Source organism: Hipposideros armiger, unplaced genomic scaffold (assembly GCF_001890085.2).
Source record: "Hipposideros armiger isolate ML-2016 unplaced genomic scaffold, ASM189008v1 scaffold_900, whole genome shotgun sequence".
Taxonomy (NCBI): domain Eukaryota; kingdom Metazoa; phylum Chordata; class Mammalia; order Chiroptera; family Hipposideridae; genus Hipposideros; species Hipposideros armiger.
The window spans coordinates 128,825-152,426 of NW_017732250.1; the positions used below are offsets into that span (position 1 = coordinate 128,825).

Consider the following 23,602-nt stretch of genomic DNA (forward strand, 5'->3'; position numbering starts at 1 on the left):
CTCAGAAGCAAGACCTTAAGCCTTAATCATCTTTCTATGTCAAGCAGCTACTTAAGGGGTGGCAAGTTAGTGCCCTCTTTTGGGCCAAATTTTATTTCATTTATTTTTATATGTTAACAAAATAGAATTTAAAGAGTTCTATGAATTTTTTGAAACATTTCAAACTTTTTCGGTGTCACTTTGGAAAATATTTAATGACCTTTATACTTAGAAAAAGTGACTTTAAAGTTTCTGAAACTTTTGAAAAAGTCCTTTTTACCATAAAATTGATGACCAGAGTATCCTTTAAAATATATTAAATGCTAATTGTTTTCTGGAAATACATATTTTAAACTTCTTGCTGGATTTTTTTCAGCAAATTGCTCCTGGTGGTAGTTAGAGAAGGAATATGTTGTTTTTGGTATATTTATGTGACTTTTTTGTGTCCATTTCAAAACACGTTGGATGGGACATGCTTCACACTCAGTGATTGGTATGATTTTGCTGTTTTAAAGGCTCTTGACCTGGCGTCCCACCTCTGCAGAAACTGTCCCGCCACCTTCATCTCCTGTGAGTGAAAAACAGTTGGTAAGTTCTAATAAATAAAGCATATTTTAAATTATTTAATTATTTGTGATAAATAATTTTACCATGGGCCAAATTTTTTTATATGACTCCAGCTGTTTTAAAAGGATGGCATAAATGTACTGTCCAGAATTCTCAGATTAAATTTCATGATGGTTAAATTCCTTAGGTGGCTAAAATGTACCTGTAAGGGCCATGAAGGAGGTATTTTAAATTATAACATGGATGGCCTGAGACATAGAATGAAATGATTTCAAGAATTATAAGAGGCAGGCACTAGATTATCTATAGATTTCCATGCCAAACTGAAGATACTATTATTATTTTATTTAAAATTTTAATTTTGATCTAATTTGACCTTAGAGAAAAGTTACAAAAACGGTATAAAGAAATCTAATATACCCTTCCTACAGTGTATTTGATGGCCTAGGTCTGCCATAACAAATTACCATAAACTTAGTGGCTGACAACAGCAAATTTACTCTCTCCCCGTCCTGGGGGCCAAAGTTCCAAAATCAAGGTGTCAGCAGTGCCACATCCCTCCAAAGCCTTTACAAGAGAATCCTTTTTTTGCTTCTCCCAGCTTCTAGTGGCTGCTGGCAACCCTTGGCGTTACTTGTCTTGTACATGCATCACTTCAATCCTTCCAACAATTTTTTGAACCAGGTTTGGTACATGTTATCCCCATTTCATACAAAACAGAAAATGAAAGATCACAAACTGTGACATTTAAGTCCAAGTTAAAATATTGTTTTGATTAGCACTGTTTCTTGGGAATACAGATCTTCCTTTCAGAAACCCACGCGAGGTTGCATCCAGCTGGGATCATTATGTCAGAATTCTTAGTCCTTCTTTAAACCAAGTTCTGTCTCCTGAGTGGACTAGACTGCTGTGACAGAGTAAAGCTAAACTTGTCGTAATGTCAGCTACCATATATTATCTGTCACTGTGCTTAACACTTATTGTCTAATCCTTAACAATCTGCATGCAAAGTGTCTCCATTTTCAGCTCAGGAAGACTCATCATTACTTTTTCAAGGTTACACTTAGCAACTCACAGGTCGAATTCTGGTGTAGCTTTTTTGAACTTGAACATCATTCCTCATGACACCAGACTCCTAGTTGGTCACCTTCTCACTGACGTTCCTGGCTCCTTGGGTGACAGAACAGCCTTCCCTACACTCACGCCTGAGAAGCTTCCCTGGGCTCAGCCTACACAGTTTGCAGAAATCTCCCTGCTCTCTGCCACATGCATGTTCTGCTTAGATTTCATGACAGCTTACGGGTATTGGCTACTTGCCCCACACAGTGAAACTTAGCATTTTTATCTGTTGCCCTTGGGTGGTGTCAGGCCCAAACCAAGTGAGGGTCAAAAAGGCAGCTTTACTCTTAAAGACTGTTTATTAGCTCTTAGCCATGCGCAGGTCATTTTAAATGGTTTTTTCTTCGTGCCTATAATCGTAAAATATAGGATGTCATTTTCATAGGGACATAATGTATTTTTTTAAAAACAGCATAATAGAAACGATTTTCATCCTTAAGCATTATTCATTGTACTTATAGTGAATTTTTTATTTTATTAGGATACAATATCACAGAAATCTGTAGATATCCATGATTCTATTCAACCAAGATCTGCAGATAATAGACAGCAAGCACCATTGGCTTCTGTCTCTACTGTGAATGAAGAAGTGAGCAAAATTAAACCTACCGCAAGTGAGTTATTTCTCTTAGTAAAAAGTGTGTATTTTGTTGTATGTAGGAAAGGGATGAAATTCTGCTTTTATTTTTATTATTAACAAACGTACTGTAGTTGATCATGTGGTCACTTTGTTACTGTGTTTGCTCCAACTTGGACATCCCAGAAACATGCCCAGGAGCTCTGCTGACACCCGCAGCGCCAGCTTTCCCACAGGGCTTTCAGCTAACGGTTTCACCTAAGGGCTGAGCGCAGGAGTCGGCCCCCTCGGCTCCCCAGGTGGGGCCTGCTGCGCCTCCTCTGCCCTCGGCGGGAGGGGGCGGCAGTGCGGGGAGTGCTTTCCACGCAGGGCTCCCAGCTCTCGGAGGAACACGCCTTCTTTCCACTCCGCTGCCCACACGCATGTCACCTTTGATCCCCCTCACCTTCTCAGTTCTTTCACAAAGAAGGGGAACTCTTTTTGTTCTTTATTAAGTTTGTCCAATTTGGTTTACTGAAGGAAAATTGTGACACCGAGGAAACACTACCTCCTCCTTAGAGGAAAACAGGATAGCTTGAATCATTTTTTTTAAATTGAGGTAAAATTCACATAACAAAAGTAACTGTTTCAAAGGGAACAATTCAGTGGCATTTCGTACGTTGTGTTGTGCACCCACCACTTCTATCTAGTTGCAGGCATTTTTATCCCCCCAACAACCCCATAACCGTGATGCTGTCCCTCTGTAGCCTCCTCTTCCCCAGCCCCCAGCAACCGTCAGTCTGATTTCTGTGTCTAGGACCTGCCACTCTGGACATTTCATATAAATGGCATCACACAGTGTGTGTCTTTTTGTATCTGGCTTTTATTTAGCATAGTGTTTCAAGGTCCATCCACATTGTAAAATGGATCAGTAATGCCTTTTTATGACTAATTGTCATTTATATGGATAGACCACATTTTATTTATCCATTCATCTGTTGGTGGACATTTGGGTGTGCTCCACCTTTTGGTTACCATGAATAATGGTGCTATGATGGTTCATTTACACGTATTATTTGGAGCCTGTTTTTCATTCTTTGGGGTATATACCTAGGAGTGGAATTGCTCGGTCATGTAATCATTCTATGTTGAACTTTTTGAGGAACCACTAAAATGTGTTCCATAGCAGCTGTATCGTATTACATTCCCACCAGCAACTCTGATTTTTCCACATCCTCACCAATACTTCTCCTATATTTAGAGACAGCCATCCTAGTAGGTGTGAACTGGTATCGCATTGTGAATTTGATTGACATTTCCCTAATGATTAATGATGTTGAGTATCTTTTCATGTGCATAGTGGCCATTTATATATCTTCTTTGAAGAAATATTTATTCATGTCCTTTGCTAATTTTTAGTTGGGTGGTTTGTCTTTTTGTTGTTGAATTGTAGGAGTTCGTTACATGCTCTGGATACCACACCCATATCAGATACATGATTTGCAAATGTGTGTTCTCTCCCATCCTGTAGGTCATCTTTTCACTTCTTTGAGAGTGTCCTTTGTTGCACAAAAGATTTTAATTTTGATGAATCCAGTTTATCTATTTTTTTCTTTTGTTGCTCATGCTTTCAGTGTCATAGCTAAGAATCTATTGACAGATCTAAGGTCATGAAGATTTTCCCTAATGTTTTCTTTTAAGAGTTTTATACTTTAGCGCTTATATTTAGGTCACTGATCCATTTTGAGTTGATTTTTTTTTTCAGGGAATATTTTATTAACCGTAAGTGCTTACATTTATTCTTGAGAGAAGATAGATTTACTATCCTAATTGAAAGGAACTTCTAGCTTTAGTCACTGTGTCTTGCTTACTTCTTAAAGGGGAGATATGCTATGAGGACAGAATAGTGAGTGGCCTTCCTCTCTCACGACTGAACTTAAATAACAGAGGGTGCCAAAAAAATGTATACACATTTTAAGAAAGCAAAACTGTATTAAAATTGTAATACTCAATTTATACTGATAACAAAAGATGAATACAAGTCACATTTGACTTCTACAATTACAAGAGATGCTTAAAGTGGTTCCCATCAGCGTCCAGACACTTCTGATTACGGCAAACTACTACTTGAGCAACGGTGACCAAAGTGTCCACTCGTATATATTTCTTTGGCACTTTTGATACCCCCAGCATACTTAGTTTTGTAGAGGAAGGATTTGGTCATCACACATGAGAAGGTTCTCACGTGGCTAATCTTTGAATATACCTTTACCTGAGCAAGGAGTGCTGCTCCCCTGCCACCCTGACTTGAGGGCTCGGGCGCCTGTCCTTCTACCAGACACCCTGCCCTCACTCCCCTGAAATTCTTCAGCAAAAGTTCACCATGGGACTATGGGCTCAGAATCATTGGAGCTGGAGGAAGAAGAAATGGCCACCATGTTCCCATGGCAGACAGGTAGTGGTTTCTGTGTTTGATGAGGAGGCCATGTGCTAAGTGTCCCCTCCTCCAAGATCCGAGGACAGAGTGCTTCACCCTGTCCGAAGGGCAGCGGTCTCGTTCTTTCTGCAAACATCAGAAAACACCACTGCCCCATTGGTCTTGACTGAGAACCTGCTGTCCCACATGGTGAATCTCTGCTTAGCTTTGCTCCCTATCCTTGGGGGACTCAGTGAAATAAGTGGTCGCCTAATGCAACCCTGCAGGTCAACCCTTGTCATGAGTGAAGTTTGTCCAAGTAGACACTGTCCCCAGACATGGTGCCGGGCCTCGGTAGTGAGACTAAGTTAGGACCCACATCCTCCAGCTCTGAAAGGACACGAAGCGGGCGGGTCCCAGCTCCCCTCGTTCAGCCCAGTGGATCCTCCTCGGCCAGACCCTCAGGCCACCCGTGAGCAGCCGCTGAGGAGAGCGCGTCCGGTAGACAGCAGCCTTCTCCCAGGTCCCTTCAGAGTCCCAGCTGTGCTGCCGGGAGTCTCCTCCTGCGACAGAGGATGTTTTTATGACGGGAATGAGGGAGGTGAAGGAATGGGCGGTACGTGTTGGCCGTGCCTGGTTAGGACTAGGAAGGAGATACTTGAGAGGAAGACACAGCCATGGGGCTTGTGGGCTTCTCTGCTGTCTGTCTTTTCTGTTTTACCTGAGATCTAGTACTAAGAACTAAGTGTTAAATACAGCAGCATTTCTGAAAACTACCTGGAAAGGAGCCTTTATTAATGAGCTAAAAAAAAAAAAATCAGAATAAATTTAATGAAGAAAGTTATTTTGCTACCCCCAGAATCCCTGAAACATGAATTTTACTTCCACAAATTGGTGCCCAGAAAAGGGAATTTGTAATTAAAGCGAAAATAGAAAGAAACAGAAGAATTATAATTCATCCAGTGCTGGAGCCATTGCCCTGAGACAGAATGACAGACAGCTCCCCTGGGGCAGTCACCTGCCTCCTGGAAAGCTGCTCCTGAGACCAGGATCGAGGTGTGTCTGTGGGGCCAGCTGCCCCCGGAGCCACGTGTCAGCTCTGCCAGGCAGTGCTTGCAGCATTTCCATAGTTGTCATCTTTCCTAACCTGGCGCTCAACTGGGGTGGTCAGTGAAAGAGAAAGTTCCTTTATGACCATGTCCTTACAGGTGGTGGGGTTGTCAGAAACGTCCTGTGGAACAAACTTATTCAGGTTAGAGGATGGCAGCCTTGTTAAGCCCACCTGGGCAGTGTGGAGAGCACTTCGTTACTGTGCAGTTGGGTTACTTTTGTCGTAATGCACTTAGCATAACTTTTTGTACACTTCTCTGCTTATGGGTCCATTTGAAAATGTAAGGTCATTTTAGGTACAACTACCAACATGGATCCAAATATAACATGTGCTTTGGTTAACCTGCAATATTGCCCCATTTGTCAGAAGCCTTGGCTGTCTTTCACTTTCAGTCTTACAGATCTAGTTCCTGTTTTCTTTTAGTGTAGGTTTTCATATTCCCTGTATTCAGAGGTCAAACTTGGGTGTGCAGTAAATGATATTCAAGTTTTAGCTTTTGATCCATTTATTAATGTTTTATTAAAGAGTAACCTAAATCTTCTTGGTTATTCAGTGTTCTGAGTCATTTGGGATATTTTTATTTAAAAATTTTCTATGGCTTTTCTAAATGTTGATTAAATCAAACTTTTACTGAGTAGTGCTTATGTGCAAAAGCAGTATGTCCTTCTCAGTGTGATACATGCAAGTTATCTTCATACGACGTAGTAATGTTTCCTTAGCATTGTAATGTCACAGAAATGATAAAGGATTCAAAATAATTTTGTTTGCATGTGCATTGGGGTGGGTTTCCTCACAGAATATCCAGAACAAAAATTGTTTGCCGCCCTGTTGATTAAATGTGTTGTGCAGCTGGAACTCATCCAGACTATCGACAACATTGTGTTCTTCCCAGCCACGAGTAAGAAGGAAGATGCAGAAAACTTAGCTGCAGCGCAGGTAAGGAGGTGTGCGGACCGTGCTTTTTGGTGGAGTAGAAAGTGAACTTAACAGTCTGCGCTTCAGAGAAGAGGCCAAGCTAGAGATTGAGTTTGGGCACATCTTCCATCACATTGATGTCATTTTCAGCCGTGTGGCTGGACGACATGATGGAAGTAGTGAGTGTGGGCAGAGCTGAGAGAGGACGGCCAGACACCGAGTCCTGAGACCTCTGCGGTTTAGAGCGCCAGGTGATGAGGCAGCTGGTAAAGAGCCAGAACAAGAAGCAGTGAGGCAGGAGGAGACCAGGAGACAGTGTTGTCCTGGAAGTCACGTGCAGAAAGTGCTTTGAAAAGAAGGTCAGGTGATAGTCTGGGATTTGCCCTTTAGTAATTTGGTGGACTTGCGTGACCTTGACCTTATGTTTAACTGTAATGTTAATTACCTAATGTGTACAAGAGGAGAGAGAAATTGCAGACAGCTGCTACTGATAACCATCACAAGCTTTGCTGCAAAAGGGGTGCAGAGAAATGGGGTAATGGCGGGTGGAGGATGCGGGTGTCAAGAGAAGGGTGTGCTTGGTTTTGTCTTTAAGACTTGCATCTTGCAGCAGGTTCTCTGCTGAGAGCGCAGACAGGGACAGGGGCAGTTCCAGAGCAGCCTTTTTGAGTGCGTGGAGATGGGACCTAGGGCACAGTCCCCAGAGTTGTCTTAGATAGAAGAGAGACAGTTCATGCATTGCAGCAGGAAGGAAAGCAAAGTGGATGGGTTATGAAGGCAGGAATGTCAGTCCATTTGCTGATGGGAGTTTGTGGGAGATCTGAAAGCTTCTCATTTCTCATTGAGATAAGAAGAAAAGCCATCCACCAAGGGAGGGTGGGAAGAAAGTTGCAGCTTCTCGAGGAGAGAAGTGAAAACATGAGTGAGTGGTCCAGGGAAATAGACGAGGGAAGCGCAGGAGGATTGCAGGGCAGCACCCAGAGCCCACAGGATTTAAAGAGGAAGTCATTTTTCTCCACACACGTTTAGTGTATGCGCAGGCGTGGAGTAGGCGGTTTTGCCAAACGATTATTGTAAAGAGGAGGTGAGGGGTTACGCAAGGGAGTAATCATAATCGCAGTCCATGGATCCCAGCCTGGTTAGGAAGAGAAGTGAGGACCTGACTGCGAGCAGTAGTGAAGGGACTGGAGAATAGCTGTGGGATCTGGTCGGGGCTGCGCTCCTGGAGTCAGAAATTAGGGGGGAACTGGAGCGATAGGAGGTGGTGCTTGGTGACTAGGAAGCATCGAATGGAGATACTGGAAATTCCATAGCAAAAGATGGGCCTTTTCCTATTTTCTGTTGAGATAGAATAATAGAGTGAATGCTACGTCTTGCTCATAAATCCGGTCTTTGGAGAGCACTGAGTTCTAAATTTACCAAAATTTGTGACTATGCGTGTGCGCATGTGTGTGCACTGTGGTGGTTTGTTTTCCAGAGAGATGCCGTGGACTTTGATGTTCGAGTTGATACTCAAGACCAAGGAATGTACCGCTTTTTAACATCACAACAGCTTTTTAAGCTCCTAGACTGCTTATTAGAGTCACATAGATTTGCAAAGGCATTTAATTCTAACAACGAACAGAGGACTGCTCTGTGGAAAGCAGGTAAGCTGCATGGGTCTCACATTTTAGCGCCACCATTAATGGACGTACAACAGATATGTACATTTATCAGAATTCATTGAGTGTGAGCTTCAGGTTGTGCCTGTCGCTGTTTGAACATTTACCCTAACACTTACAATAGGAAGGCGGTCTACCAACCAGGCCTCTCGCGGGCCTTCACTAAGCCACATAACTGCCTGGGTATATTCGTTTCCCCTTGTTTAATAAACCCATTATTTGATGGATTTGACCAATCATTTTATCATCTTGTTTCCAGGCCTGGGCCTTCCTGTCGATACTGTCAATACTAAAAGCTGCCCTTTTATGAGAAAAAGTGTGTGGAGGTCCTGAACATAAAATCTGACATTTGTATTTAAGTGACTTCTCCATGTTTACCTGGGAGTGGTTGTCCCTCAGACTGGAAGTGAACGTTTTGAAGTGGGGAGGTACATTTGTTCTAGAACATGTCGGAAATTTTAAATAAGTAAGCTTTATAGTAATTAATTTACCGACACTGTTAATTTTTTATTTGAGAAATAGTTACTCAGTGCCTAACAGTTGCAAACAGCACTGGAAGAGCTGCATATGGCAGAAAAAAGGAAGCAGGGAGCTGGATGTTCATTGAACGTCAACCTGTGCAAAATGGACTGTTGGGTGCTTTACACTGGCCTATTTTCGTTGATCTAAAATATCTGTTTAACTCCTAATTAAGCCCATGGTTTTGTTTATCCTCTTCCCTTCACAACCTAACTTCTGGAAAGAGTAGTCCGAACTTATTATTTCCCCTGCAACCCAAGTTGCCACCATCCAGCTGAGATGCCCTGCCAACGTCGGCAGACTCCCTTTTGCACACGCGCCGGGCCCTGGGTACTGCCGGCCTTGCCCGCAGCCTCCCTGCCACAGGGGCTGCCCGCTCACGGGCACCAGGCCGTACGGGGCTTTCAGTGCAGCGTCATTTGAAGACATCCACTTTCCCAGGCCGGCGTGTTTTGTATCTCGTATCCCCAGCTTGAAAGGGAAGGAAATTCTAAACACAGAAATTGCCTTCTTCAGGTTGGGCCTTCCAGCCTGGCCTCCCTGCACAGTCACGGCATATCTTCTCTATGTGACTCCTGTCCTTGAGGGCCACTTCCAGGACACCAAGGCCGGGGCGCAGGCTGCTGTGGCCCAGGGAAGCCCTGCTTTGTAAGCAGCAGATGTGATGGCTGAACTCACACAGAACGAGCTGCCATACAGGCTGCTGTGCCTGCATGTGAGATGCCTTCCCAAACTAATCCCGAAATGCCCCCTTTCTGCAGGCTTCAAGGGCAAGTCCAAACCCAACCTTCTGAAGCAGGAGACGAGCAGCCTGGCTTGCGGGCTGCGCATCCTCTTCCGGATGTACATGGACGAGAGCCGGGTTAGTGCCTGGGAGGAGGTCCAGCAAAGGCTTTTAAAGTAAGACTCATGGCTGGGTTTCTGCCTTTCACCCTTGCGGCTGTGGGGTCCAGAGCCAGGAAGGGCCCCTGGGCTCGTACGCAGGGTGACGCCCACACCCCACCCCTGATCAGGAGCTGCGGGGCCAAGCAGATAATTAAATATGGTCTTAGAGCTGAATGCGCTTTTGCACGGTTGGTGACAGATGAACAAATCATGTCCGTTGTTACTATAGGCCAAAGGAGGAAGTTTTTATCTCTTAAAATTTAAAAACTTTATATAGGCTTCTTTTGTGCCATAGATAGCTCCATTTTTACAAACCGATCATTTGTGAAAGTGAAAACCTGCCTGCCTGTATTTAGTTTGAAAAAATATTTGGAGGTTTTCTTGGTGTTGCTTTTTATTTAATGACAAGTTGAATTCTGTCCTTGAACGTTGAAACTCATGCTAAGAATGAAGCGTGCCATTCAGAAAGAAGGCTGTCATCTGAGTTGTGTTTCTGTATCTCCCTGAGGACTGGACGCCCTCAGAGACCAGTTAGATACATTTCAGGACTCTAAGCGCTCGTCTTGTCTGTCTGCCCCTTTTATTGACGAGACGGTTAAGGCCCCAGAAGAGGCTAAACCACACAGCTAGTGAGGTAAAGAGCCACCCAGATGCCAGCGCAGGTCTCTCAGCGCAAAGCTTACACGTGTGCTCCTACAGTGACTTCGAATTCAGTGAAACTTAGAAAATTCGGAAAATGTGGCTTTCCTGAAAAGCTTCAATGGCTTCCGTTATACCTGGTTTTCTTCCTAATTTGAAAACATGAATGTTCTTGCTGACAGTCTTTCACATAAACAGATGGAGCTAGCAGGGTCCTTCTTAATGGTTAATATCTGCTCTGCCGCGGCTTAGTTCTCTCCGTGGGTGTCCGTCCCAGCAGGGGGTCAAGCTCATGTACCCCTTTTCTGTTGCAGTGTCTGCAGTGAAGCCCTGAGTTACTTCCTCACTCTAACATCAGAGAGTCATCGCGAGGCCTGGACTAACCTCCTGCTTTTGTTTCTGACTAAAGTTCTAAAGATAAGCGATAACAGGGTAAGTATGCGGCATCACATCCAGCCCCGCATTTCTAGCCTGCCAGCGCTGTGCCCGCGTGGGAGGCGGGGGTGCCAGCTGGCTGACCCGCCCCCGGGCCTCTCTGTGCTGGGCTCGGTCTCATTGGCCCTCGGCCTTCCTCTGGTCACCCCACTTGGTCTCTCATCAGTGATTGTGGGCAATTCAGTAGGGGAGGGGTTGGAATCCTTTAGGACACTTTGTCAAGCTCCTGGGTTCCCCCACATTGCAATTCCCGTTCTGACCCCTGGAGATCTCCCATCCGACCCATTTTGAGGACAGCTGTCCAGCCCCCTGCCTGGTGCTCCGCCCTCACCCGAGGCTCCATCTGGGCCCCAGGCCTGGGCATCAGTTCCAGGGGCCCCAGAAATCCTAGGGAATGGGCCATAAACTCATTTAAGAATTTCAAAGCAGTAGAAAGTAAGATAAAAGACAAATATATAGCTGTAGATATATTTATATATATAATATACTTTTCACTCTTTAAAAATACAGCAGTTTACAGCTGACTTACATAGAAATGGGCTTCTGTGATCCCTGAATAGGTGTAAAATGCCTAGTCAGGCGGCCTGACGTTTGACACTTTGGGCCATGGTGGTTGGTACACGGGACCATGGAGGCCACCACGATGACACCTGGTGCCGCACAGATGTCCCTCTCGAGTCACGTGCTCTGGGTCCATGTGCATTTCCCTCTGACTCCTGAGCCAGTGAAAGCTCAGAGAAGTGACCTTGTGTACTAGCAGCCATGTGGCCGGGAAGGACTCCAGACCTGAGTCTTATGCCACAGTTTGCTTTCTTGCCACAGTACGTCACGCTGCTTCCTTGTACCTTGTGGGGCGCAGAGAGCAAAGCAGAGAGGAAGCAGGCAGGTAACTAGTGTTCAGAGGTTAAGGGCCTACAGCACCAGGTACCAAGCACACCAATTGAACTGTAATATAGAATGTCTACTCTCTGCCTGGAGACTGTATAGTTTACATTGCCATGTTAGGTCGACTTTCCCCTGGAAATTAAAACTTTGACAAATAGAAGATCCAGCTTCAGTAGCCCTTACATAGCTTATAAAAACTCAACTGTGGTTCCTGCTTGGCTTCTTTCATTACCTGCTAAAAACAATGACAAATACTAGAAGTTTGTCGTAAGTTTATCAAGGAAATGTAATGGGAAATGTTTTTCAAAATAAAGTAGATAACTAAGCGATTGCTTGTATGAGGCGAGTCTTCTGAGCGTGTCTGTCTTTCAGTTCTGTAATCGGTGCAGACACCGCTTCACCTTTCATTTCCTGTCTGTAGTGGTGGGGGCTCGCCCCACAATGATTTCACTCCAAAGGCAGTTTTAGGCTCTGTGGTTTGGAACGCAAGCCCTACTAACAGAATTCCTTTTCCCTCCCAGTTTAAAGCTCACGCATCCTTCTACTACCCTCTCTTATGTGAAATTATGCAATTTGACTTGATTCCTGAACTTCGTGCTGTTCTTAGAAGATTTTTTCTGCGAATCGGAGTTGTTTTTCAGATATCACAACCGCCTGAACAGGAACTCGGACCAAGCAAGCAGTGATGGGAAATTAGTATTTTTCTGTTGGCGTTTACATCCCTCTGCTCTTTCAAAGGACCCTGGAGCTGAGGTTTCCTACCTGAAAAATGGTTTCTCTGAATTGCAGTGTCTAAAGGTTGCTGGTGAAGATCTTAGAACTCGGACTCAGACTTGCAGCGCTCCGGTCCTTTCAGTGATCTGATGGGTCCTGTTTGTCTTTGGGCTCCCGCTGAGCAGAGAGCCAGTCTCCGGGTCAGCTTGTGCTCACGTGCCCTTCCCTGCTCAGCGGCAGGGAGAGCCCCACAGATTCTTGGCAGGTGTGGAAGTCTAACTTACCCAAAGAACTAGAGCTGTAAAGATTTGAACTTCTGCAAGAAGTACAACTCAGGAGAGCTGTATTTTGAAGGATAAAATGTTTATAACTGGGGAGTGGGGGAGAAGAAATTATTGTTCATGGTAAAAGATATTTAGCAACTATGGTATTCTTATTCTGAAGATTTTTGCACACTCAGGCTGTCTGAGATACTGCTAATCATCCTTCTGTGAAAAATGTACAGAGATGCAGGCCTGTAATATAAGAATCTTAAACATTATATAGTTCTTCCTGCACTGTTTTATTTTCTTTATTTTCTTATTCATTTGCTAAATACCTATAATATTTTGTCAAATGCACTAAACATTTGGGTTGAACTTCTTGTCTTTTTTTATTTTGTGGGGATTTTGGTTTTGCCCTTTTTGGGGGTGGGTGGTAACTTTGAAGGTTTAACATGCCCAGAAGCTGTTATGGCTGACACTTGTCATGACCAACGACAAAAGAAGGGTAGGAGCTATCCCTGACATGACTACCTGTAATATACTTCTCTTAGGGCTTTTAAACATGAGCCATTGAAATAGAATGATCCTTCACGGACCGAAACTTGAATCACTGCAAAATGAATCTAGGTTGCTGTCACTTTCTTTTCTTTTGGTGGCGGGGCTTGATGTAGATTTTACTCTATGTACAGAATGTTGAATATATTAAAATAACAAATCTGGCATGGTTTGAGGAGGTTAGATTGACTGGAAATGTATTCATACTGTGAATTGTGCTCTGATGGTTAAAAAAATGACAAGATTGTCAAGCATTCCATATTAACAGTGGGTGTAGAAAATTTTTTCAGGTGGATAAAATGTATATGGTACAGATGTAAAGTTTTCTATGTAAAAAAAATTCTGTACAACTTTCTGTACAATATTGATTCTCATCTGGCATTCAAATCAGGTTATAGGTCAATAAAGTTTTTGGATTATTTCATCAGTGCAATCAAAACCTGTGTAATCCACAGCCCCATGTTTCATTGGTTTTCTTTTTCTTTTTCTTTTTTTTTTTTTTTTATCAAGAGCCAAACAGCTAAGGAAAGGATATTTTCAGCCGGAGCTGCAAATTCAGTATTGTTTAGTTCTGGTATTTTCTTTCCCGTTCCTGGCCTTAGATTCTCCCTGTTTTCTCTACCACAGGATATTTATAATTTAATATTTTGTGTATTAACCAAGAATAGCACTTTCTCTCATTATTCAAATAGTGTAGCCTTAAAGTTCCCTTTGGGGCAGTTGGCAGTAAGGCATTGTATATTAGGAGCCAGTTTAAGTTTCGTGGTACAATGACATTAAAAAAGAAAATGGACATGTCAAGACAATTTGAGTGTTGTGTTCAAAAACAGGGTAAGTATTCAGGCTTTACTCTCATACCTCTCTTAGGTAACGAGCAGTTATTAATGATTCATTTATAAATCCACCATATTTATTACCCTCAAGACACAGCCCTGTTCAAGTCCAGCTGGATACTACAGTTGGGAGTCACCTGCCTTGGAAGCTGGGAGTCACCATGACCTTCTGGTCTGAGAGTAAGTGTTTCAAATAACCTGGTGGTTTGTTTTATGGTATAATAGCAGGCCTCTTCCTATAGGAGACAGAGGCCTACATCTTTCAGATGAAGATACAAGAAAAATCTTTACAGTTAAGTAAATTATCAAATTTACATGTTGCTAAAATTCAAAGTATCAAATTTCACACTAGGTAAAGTTATCTCATCTGCCATTAATTATGTCAGTGGGAACTTGCAAGAAGCAGTGCCTGGGAGTATTCTCAGCTGTCCTGGTGCTAAGGACTCTAAATAAGAATTATTTCCCAGAATTTGAATTAATCCTCCTATTTTAAAGGCACTTACTTCCTCTTACGGAGATATCAGAAAGATGGACTCACTCATCCAAGGGTCATGATGGCGGGCGCCCCAAGGATTCTGGTCCCTGTCCTTGACCCTGGGTGTTCCTGCCTCTTCAGCTTCCAGAACACCCTGTTAGGGACCTCAATTCCAGTTAAAATAAGAAACCAACATTAGTAATAAAAATAATTTATTTCTATCCGTAAGTAATTCAATCATATAAATTAGTAAACTTAGAGCCTTCATTGGCACAAAAATAGAGGCAGAAAGATGTAACATTTAGTGCATGGCTCAAGGGAATAAAATCAATTATGATTCCCATCATTTATACTGAATCACTAGCTATAAATGACGTGGAAATGACTAGTACATTTGATTCATTATGTAGCAACTGGAATAGTCACAGCTACAACCAATGTACTTACTAGTAAATTATTTTGAATAGCAGTAACAGTGGCAAATGTACATAGGGTTTTCTGGTTTTATAGGACTATTAAGACACTTGTGTTTTATTCACCTTATCTTACTGACAAGCAGAATTTACAATAATGCACATATGGTAGTTGATTCCAAGAGTTCATTGCCACCCTAATTTATGACAAAATTTTGCAAAAATAAATCTGTACAACTCTACATTATATATAAATTAATCATGGCCTTTTATTTATGTACATAATATACACTATATACATTGTCATGGAAAAAATACACCTTATACACAGAGGGAACATCAGTAACTTTTCAGGTAAGGAACAAGTGGCACATACACTACTGGTTCAGGGTTCACATTCTTTCACCTTAAAAGGCACTGCTGGTCCAGTCCAGGTTTATTTACCCGTGAGCAGTAGACAGGCCCTGCCAATTGAAAGTGCCTGGTTTTCCAAGAACCTGCTGCTGCTCTTGGCTCAGCTGCTCTGCCATGAATTGTTTCAGCGTTTCTGAAGTGCCCGGGCGGAGCCAGGGTTCAGTTGCTACAGAATTTGATCCGTCGTCACCCACGTGCTTCATGATGTCATCAGGGTCAACCAGTGAACTCTCGTCATCTAAAGGAGGCAAGAGAGACATGACTCAGGTGGGTGGCAGGCAGATAATACGAACACAGACGTCCTATAGTCTAACCCAGGGGTCGGCAAACTTTTGAGACAGAAGAGCCAATTTTGTCCCTCATAACAATTTAAAAATTATTCGAGAGCCATAAAACAAATGAAATAATCACCATTATGTGAATAATATCCTTTAAAAATTTTATAAATGAAACTGATAGTTTTATTTTCATTTTGAATTTTACTCCAGAGCCACATGTACATACCCAAAGAGCCGCGTGTGGCTCACGAGCCGCAGTTTGCTGGCCCCTGGTCTAACCCATTACAGCTCCATTTCTCTACAATTTGTTCTAAACTGTACTGTTTTGTCCAGACACCCTCATTTTAGAGATAGGAAAGCAAACCCAGGAAGGGAGCCAATTTTATGAAACAAAAAGTGATCAAATGAAGACGGTGACTCCAGCCCCATAGGGATCCCAAGGACAGCAGAGCAGACCTCACCCAATAAATATTGAGTTGACCATAGGAAGGTAAGCCATTTTACTTTGTGTCACCTTCAGGAGAAACAATACCATGCAAAACGTGTTTGTTTTTTTTAATTGGGGGATGTTTTGGAAATACTCCCAACCTATAACACTACCATGAGGAAATTCAAAGTCATTTTAGGAAAAAATAAGATGAAATTACTTCCATCCTTACTAAGAGGTTGTGTCTACTCCATTAAGAGGTAGCTCTTAATTTGTTTCATTCTTTAAATTGATTGTACTTCTGTATTTTACTTATCAGATATAATAATAGGAAAATCTGTCTTCCTACCCTGTGATGTCAGTTTGTTTTTTGTTTATTTTTAAATTACATCTCCTGGTCTGTAAAGGATTAGCCCAGCAAAGGGACCTGTGTAATTTAATGAGCAATCAATCCACATCGTACCAAAAAGCTCCTGTTTGAAAGGACAATGTTAAAAAAAAAAAGTTTAGAAGTTAAAAACCTACTGAAAGAGTAGATTCTTAAAATGCTCTATCTTGTTTCAAATTAAATATATCCCTGTTAAATATTAATTCAACTTACTAGTTCTAAAAGAAAATTAAGGAATTGGTAATTTTGCAATACAGATGAAAAGAAAATGTTTAGCTAAAGAGAAAGCATAGCTTTCCCACTGTTTTCACATTTTTCCAGGTATATAAGTACTGTTCCATCAATTTACAATGTTTGCTGGTATTTGATATGGAATTACCATCAGTACACACAACAGCTTCACTGCTAGAGATTGTGTAAGTACAGTTTTAACACAGTATTAAAAGTAAGATCGAAAAATACCTTATTAGAAAATTATTGTACTGTAGCTTAACAGACTAAAGTTGTCCAAATAGACCATTCCACTATTTGCTAAAACTAATAGGACTTATGTACTATAAAATTGTCCCATTATCCTAATAACTAATTCACCTAATAACTAATTAACATCAACATTGAAAAGGTGGTCCAGGGCTGGCATGGCAGAGGAGCCCATCGGTTGCCTAAGAACTGTCCTGCCTGCCTGTGCTCGATGAATAAGCTTTATTTAACCTGCTGGTCCCCAAAGCAATGGGACCGCGAAACCCAAAAGAATGAGAAGACCAAACTTCGGCTTCTATAAAGGAAATGTTAACCTGAGGCTATTTTGCTGTGTCCGCGGTACAGAAAGCCAAGTAAAAAGGTAAAATTTTCTTCGTAATATTACAGATGTGTGTTAGCTAAAGAACTCAAAGCTTTAAAGTTAATTTCTGGTAGCCTCTCGCTTCAATAGGGAAAGTGTGATGCTGATCCTAATGGGCATTTTCCCTGAAAGCAAAGCCTGGATGTAGTTATAAGCAAAAAATTGCTCTTTAGAATCCACTCAAAAAAGGTCGAAAGAATCTGACGCAAAATTTGTCCTGAGTCCTGGTTTTGCTGGATAGCTGCTGTGTTCTCGGCCCTGTGACTCGAACGAATTCAAAACTCATTCCATCTGTCCCCCAGCCATCAGTGGAGACTCCCACGTAAGCAGGTTGACTGCTTAGAATCTGCTGGAGGCCATGAGACTTGGCCTTTACCTGTATTAATAGGTTTATTTTGAAGTTCATTCAGTCTTCGCATTCGTTCCTCATTTCTCATTCTAATCTGATCAATATTTACACTGGATACAGATTTTAATGAGAGACCATCTGGCGGTACATTAGGACGACTGTTATCCTGTAGTTAGAAAATAGAGCTTCAGAAATGATCATAAAATGCTCAGAATAAATCAGTAAATCAAAACACATTCTTGCCCCTCAATACATGTAGTGTGATGTACAAAATAAAACAAATGAAAATCTATAGCATACATATTGTATCTGTACAGTCTCTGATAAAGGCAATGCATTTCTGATAACATATCAATGCTGCCAGACTGGATAAAGGTGGAAACCAGTTTGTCAGTTCCTCAAAATGCTTAAACTTAGGTACCATATAAACCAACAATTCTACTCCTAGGTATATACACAAGAGAGATGAAAACATCAAAACACTTGCACACGAATGGTAAAAGCAGCAGTATTGAAAACTGATAAAAAGTAGAAACACAAATGTCCATCAAGTGCTGAATGGATAAATGAAATGGAATATCCATATATATATATATATGTATGTGTACACACACACACACACACACACACATATGGTTGTCGGAAAAGTCACGACACATTTTTGCAACGAAAAACAAAAAAGTACATCATGACTTCCGACAACCCAATAGAATATTATTCAGCAATAAAAAGGAATCAAGTGTTATAATTTAGATGACCTTTGGGGAAAAAAGAAGCCAGTCACAAGTGACCAAATATTGTGTGATCTCATTTATATGGTCCAGAAAAGGCAAATCTACAGAGACAGAAAGTAGGTTAGTGGTTGCTAGGGAAACAACCAAGTTATCGCCACCTGGTCAAGCTACACACAGAGTAAAGCTAATAACAGCATCTGTCGTTTGCTGAGAGCCTCCTGCATACTTGGCTCAGTGTTAATGCACCGCATATATAACATCTCAATGTCATCTATAAGAAAACAGTTTAAGAAACTGCCCAAAACCTGCACGTTTTATTGGCTACCCTATCGGGTTTGAATATCAGCCTTCCTGTCCATGTGACCTTTGGAAAACGAAGATGTATAATGTCTATACATTATAATAGGCTTCGGTGACTGAGGGAGGAAGCAAGCTTTGCAACACATAGTCAGGTACTTCTTGCACCTTCTCTGAAATCCATGTTTGCAGGAGGGAGGTGAGGGTTAGGAATTAAAATTTATAGAGCAAAGACTGTGCCAGGTACTAAGCTTCCACTTACAGCCACCCTCGGAAATAGGAAAAGATCACTTTGAAGACGCCAAGGCACTGAGTTCAACGGCCTGCTGAAGGTCACCCAGCTATTTGGTGGCAGAGCCTCGATTCAGACGCATGTCCCCCTCATTCCACAGCAAGTGCTCTTCATTTATCGGCCCACACCAATTAGCAGGGGTCAGAACCCAGACCGCTCACTCATAAACTGCAAAGGAAAAAAGAAAAGGGCATTTCATACGTACAAAGTCCAGGCCCTTCTGTTTGTTCCTCCTGCGCTCTCTGGCAGAGGGCAGCCGTGATGGTGGAGGGAACGCGTCCTCCTCAAAGGCAGGGTACGTCTCGCCGTAAGCACCTGGGGGACCACACAGGGCAGCTCTTAACCATCCCATTTTCAGTCTTTCTCAGCTAAACCAAGACCGCTTTTGATTAGCTTTATTAAGATGTTATTTACACATAATAAAATTCACCCACTATACATGTATGTAGTGCAATGATTTTTATAGAGTTGTGCAATCATCGCTATAACCTAGTTTTAAAAGTTCTATCGCCTCAAAAAGTTGCCTTGTGCTCACTGCCAATCACTCCTGCTCCCACCTGCCCAGCCTAGCGTGAACACTGCTCTGCTGTCATTCTCAACAGATTTACCTTTCCTGAGGGTCCACAGAAATGAAACTATACAACGTAACGTGTCTTTCACTTAGCATAATGTGTGTGAGGTTCATCTGTGTTGTACCATATATCAGTTCATTCTTTTTTATGCTGAATAGACAGTCATATGGATACATCACATTTTCTCTATGCATTCACCAGTTGATGGACATTTGAACTGTTTCTATGGTAGTTGGCAATTAATATACAATTATGAACATTCACGTACATGTCTTTTTGTGGCCATATGCATTCATTTCTTTGGCGTATATTCCTTGGAGTGAAATTGCTAGGTATTATGTTAACTCCACATTTAGCCTTTGAGGAAGTGCCAAACCATTTTCAAAAGTGGTTGTACCATTTTATAAGGAAGTTCTAGTTTGCCCACATCTTCACCAATACCTGGTATGTCCATCTTGTTAATTTTTTTAAACTTTTTAATTACACTTGACATTCAATAATATATTAGTTTCAGGTGTACACCATAGTGGTTAGACATTTAGACCACAGAGTGAGATTGCAGTAAAAGTGTGTTTAGTTTCATACGAAACCGCCGAATTGTTTTCCAAAGCGGCTGCACCATTTTGCGTTCCCATCAGCAATGAGTGAACGTTCCTGTTGCTCCACATCTTCACCAGCATTTGGTGATATCGGTTTTAGGTTATGGCCATTCTAATAGGTGTGCAGTGGTATCTCATTGTTTTGTTAATAATGTTCCATATGCTTATTTGCCATCTGTATGTCTTAATGTCTGTTTGGATCTTTTAAGTGGGTAATTATCTTATTGGTGAGTTTTAAGAGTTCATATATTTTAGATAAGTCCTTTATCAGATTTATCTGTTCTAAATATTTTCTCCCAGTCTGTAGCTTATCTTCTCATTCTCTTGAATTTGTCTTTTACAGAGCATTACTTTTTAATGACGTCTAGTTTATCAGTTATTTCTCTCATGGATTGTGCCTTTGTTGTTATATCCAGGAAATCACTGCCATACTCAAGTTCAAAGTTTTCTGCTATGTTATCTTCTAGGAGTTTCATAGTTTTGTATTTTACCTTTTGGCCAATGGTCCATTTTAGTTGATGTTTGTGCAGGGTGCGTGGCCTGTGTCTAGGTTGGTTTTGTTTTGCATGTAGATGTCCAGCTTTAACACCATTTGCTGAAAAGACTATCTTTCCTCAGTTACAATGTCTTTACTCTTTTTTCAAAGATCAGTTGACTATACTTGTGTGGGTCTATATTCTGTTCCATTGATCTATTTGTCTAATCTTTCCCAATACCACACTGTCTTGATTACCGTAACTTTATATTGTAGTAAGTCCTAAAGTCAGGTAGTGTTAGTCCTCAGACTCTATTTTTCTCCTTCAGTATTGTGTTGGCCCTTTTTCCTCTCCATATACATTTTAGAATCAGCTACCCACAAAATCACATGCTGGGATTTTGATTGGGATTGCAATTAATCTATAGATCAAGTTGGGAAGAACTGACATATTTACAATATTGAGGTTCACAATTCATGAACATGGAATATTATCACTCAGTTTAGTTCTTTTATTTCTTTCAAGAGTCTGTAATTGTCCTTATATAAATCTTTTTATTTGGGGGGGGCATAAGATTTATATTATTTATTTTCTGAGTGGGGTGCTAAATGATATTGTGGGGTGTTTGGGGTTTCTAAGTTTTTTATTGGTTAATAACATTATACACATTCCATGCATACAACATCAGAACTCAATATCTGTATACTGTACTGCATGCTCACCATCGGAAGTCTACACTTTTGACCCCCTTTTCACTCTTCCCTCACCCCCTTCGCCTCTGGTAACCCCACCATTCTGTTGTCTGTATCTATGAGTTTGTTTTTGTTTTAGTTCATCTGTTACTTTGTTTTATATTCCATATATGAGTAAAATCATATGGACTTTGTCCTTTTCTTATTTCACTTAGAATAATCTCTCAAGATTCATCCATGTTGTCCCAGATGGCAATGTTTTCATCTTTTTTTGTGGCCCTTTATTACCCATTGTGTCTCTGTGTATACACATACACACACACACACATACATACAATCATATCTTCTTTATCCCTTTATCCATTGATGGACACTTAGGTTGTTTCCATATCTTGGTTATTGTAAATAATGCTGCAGTGAACATGGAGGTACATACATCTTTCTAGAATTTGTGTTTTCATATTCTCTGGAACATACCCATATGGCAGTTCCTTTCTTAATTTTTTAAGGACCCTCCAAGGCATTTTCCATAGCGGCTGCATCAATTTACAATCTCACCAACAGTGTATGAGGGCTCCCTTTTTTCCACATCCTCTCCAGCACTTATTTCTTGTCTTGTTGATGATAGCCATTCTAACAGGTATGAGGTGATAATCTCATTGTGGTTTCGATTTGTATTTCCCTAATAATTACTGATGTTGAACATCTATTCATATGTCTGTTTGGCCATCTGTATGTCTTCCTTGAAAATGTCTATTCAGATCCTCTGCCCATTTTTTAGTCTTTTTTTTTTTTGTTTAGCTGTATCAGTTCTTTATATTAATATTCACCCCTTATCAGAAGTAATATTTGCAAATATCTTCTCCCACTCAGTAGGTTGCCTTTGTGTTTTGCTGGTGGTTTCCTTTGCTGTGCAGAAATTTTCAGTTTGATGTAGTCCCACTTATTTATTTTTGCTTTTGTTTCCCTTGCCTTTGGAGTCAAATCCACAAAAATACCGCTGAAACCAATGTCTAGAGCAGCGGTTCTCAACCTTTCACAGGGGTCACCTAAGACCATCGGAAAACACATATTTTCAATGGTATTAGGAACCGAGACACCGCTCCTCTATCCGTCTCCAGGCCCACATGCAGATATGCCCACATACGAGTACCCGGCAACCCCTGTGAAAGGGTCGCGACCCACAGGTTGAGAAAACCGCTGGTCTAGAGTTTAGTGTCGATGTTTTCCTCTATCTATTTTATTGTTTCAGGTCAAGACCTGAAATATCAAAGTCCATTTTGAGTTAATTTTTGTGTGTGATGTAAGGTAGTGGCCGAGTTTCACTCTTTTGCACGTGGCTGTCCAGTTTTCCCAACAGCATTTACTTAAAGAGACTTTCCTTTCTCCATTGTATGCTCTTGGCTCCTTTGCCATCAATTTTTTGCCTACGTATGTGTGGGTTTATTCCTCGGCCTCTCAATTCTACTCCATTGGTCTTTTTTTATGACAATACCACACTGTTTTGATTACTATAGCTTTCTAGTATAGTCAGAAATCAGGAGTGTGGTATCTCCAGCTTTATTTTTTTTCTCAGGATTGCTTTGGCAATTAGGGGTCTTTCGTGAATGTTAGGATTATTTGTTCTAGTTTTGTGAATAAAGCTATTTTGATTATGATAGGGATTGTATTGAATCTGCAGATTACTTTAGGTAATATGGACGTTTTAATAATGTTAATTCTTCTAATCCATGAACAAGGAATACCTTTCCATTCTTTGTATCGTCTTCAATTTCTTTCAACAATGTCTTATAGATTTCAGTGTACAAGTATTTCATCTCCTTTGTTAAATTTATTCCTAGGTATTTTATTATTTTTCTTGCAATTATAAATGGGATTGTTTTCTTCATTTCTCTGATAGTTCATTAGTATAAAGAAACAGAAGACTTTTGTATACTGATTTTCTACCCTGCAACTTTACTGTATTCATGTATTATTTCTAATAGTTTTCTAATGAGTCTTTTAAGATTTTCTATATATAAAATCATGTTATCTGCAAATAGTGAGTTTGACTTCTTCCTTTCCACTATGGATGCCTTTTCTTTTTCTTGCCTCACTGGTCTGGCTGGAACTTCCAGTACTACGTTAACTAAAAGTGGTGAGAGTGGGCAGCCTTGTTCCTGATTATAAAGTCCATTTTAGTTATTCTGATTGTGAAAACTTTTTAAGTTATAATTACTCACTAAGTTAGTAAAACAGAATATTCCTTTTTTTTTACCACCTTGCACAACAAAAAGGTACCAGTTTTGTAAGTATGAAGAAAA

General features: G+C 41.1%; 2 protein-coding genes across 2 annotated transcripts in view; one reads left to right on the forward strand and one right to left on the reverse strand.

Annotated features, from left to right (window-relative positions):
- Positions 1 to 13,673, forward strand: part of ARFGEF1 (ARF guanine nucleotide exchange factor 1) — a 111,625-nt gene extending 97,952 nt beyond the window's left edge. The window contains exons 33-39 of the mRNA XM_019630307.1: positions 495 to 567; positions 2,147 to 2,279; positions 6,545 to 6,684; positions 8,141 to 8,309; positions 9,605 to 9,743; positions 10,682 to 10,799; positions 12,209 to 13,673. Of these exons, the coding sequence (XP_019485852.1) occupies positions 495 to 567; positions 2,147 to 2,279; positions 6,545 to 6,684; positions 8,141 to 8,309; positions 9,605 to 9,743; positions 10,682 to 10,799; positions 12,209 to 12,373 (937 nt within the window). The 3' untranslated portion in view covers positions 12,374 to 13,673. The remainder of the gene's footprint in view (positions 1 to 494; positions 568 to 2,146; positions 2,280 to 6,544; positions 6,685 to 8,140; positions 8,310 to 9,604; positions 9,744 to 10,681; positions 10,800 to 12,208) is intronic.
- Positions 13,674 to 14,729: 1,056 nt separating this feature from the next.
- The window catches only part of CSPP1 (centrosome and spindle pole associated protein 1), a 117,483-nt gene continuing 108,610 nt past the window's right edge, over positions 14,730 to 23,602 (reverse strand). The window contains exons 28-30 of the mRNA XM_019630312.1: positions 19,166 to 19,275; positions 17,665 to 17,803; positions 14,730 to 15,592 (exon numbers count right to left, since the gene is read on the reverse strand). Coding sequence (XP_019485857.1) covers positions 15,381 to 15,592; positions 17,665 to 17,803; positions 19,166 to 19,275 — 461 coding nt within the window. The 3' untranslated portion in view covers positions 14,730 to 15,380. The remainder of the gene's footprint in view (positions 15,593 to 17,664; positions 17,804 to 19,165; positions 19,276 to 23,602) is intronic.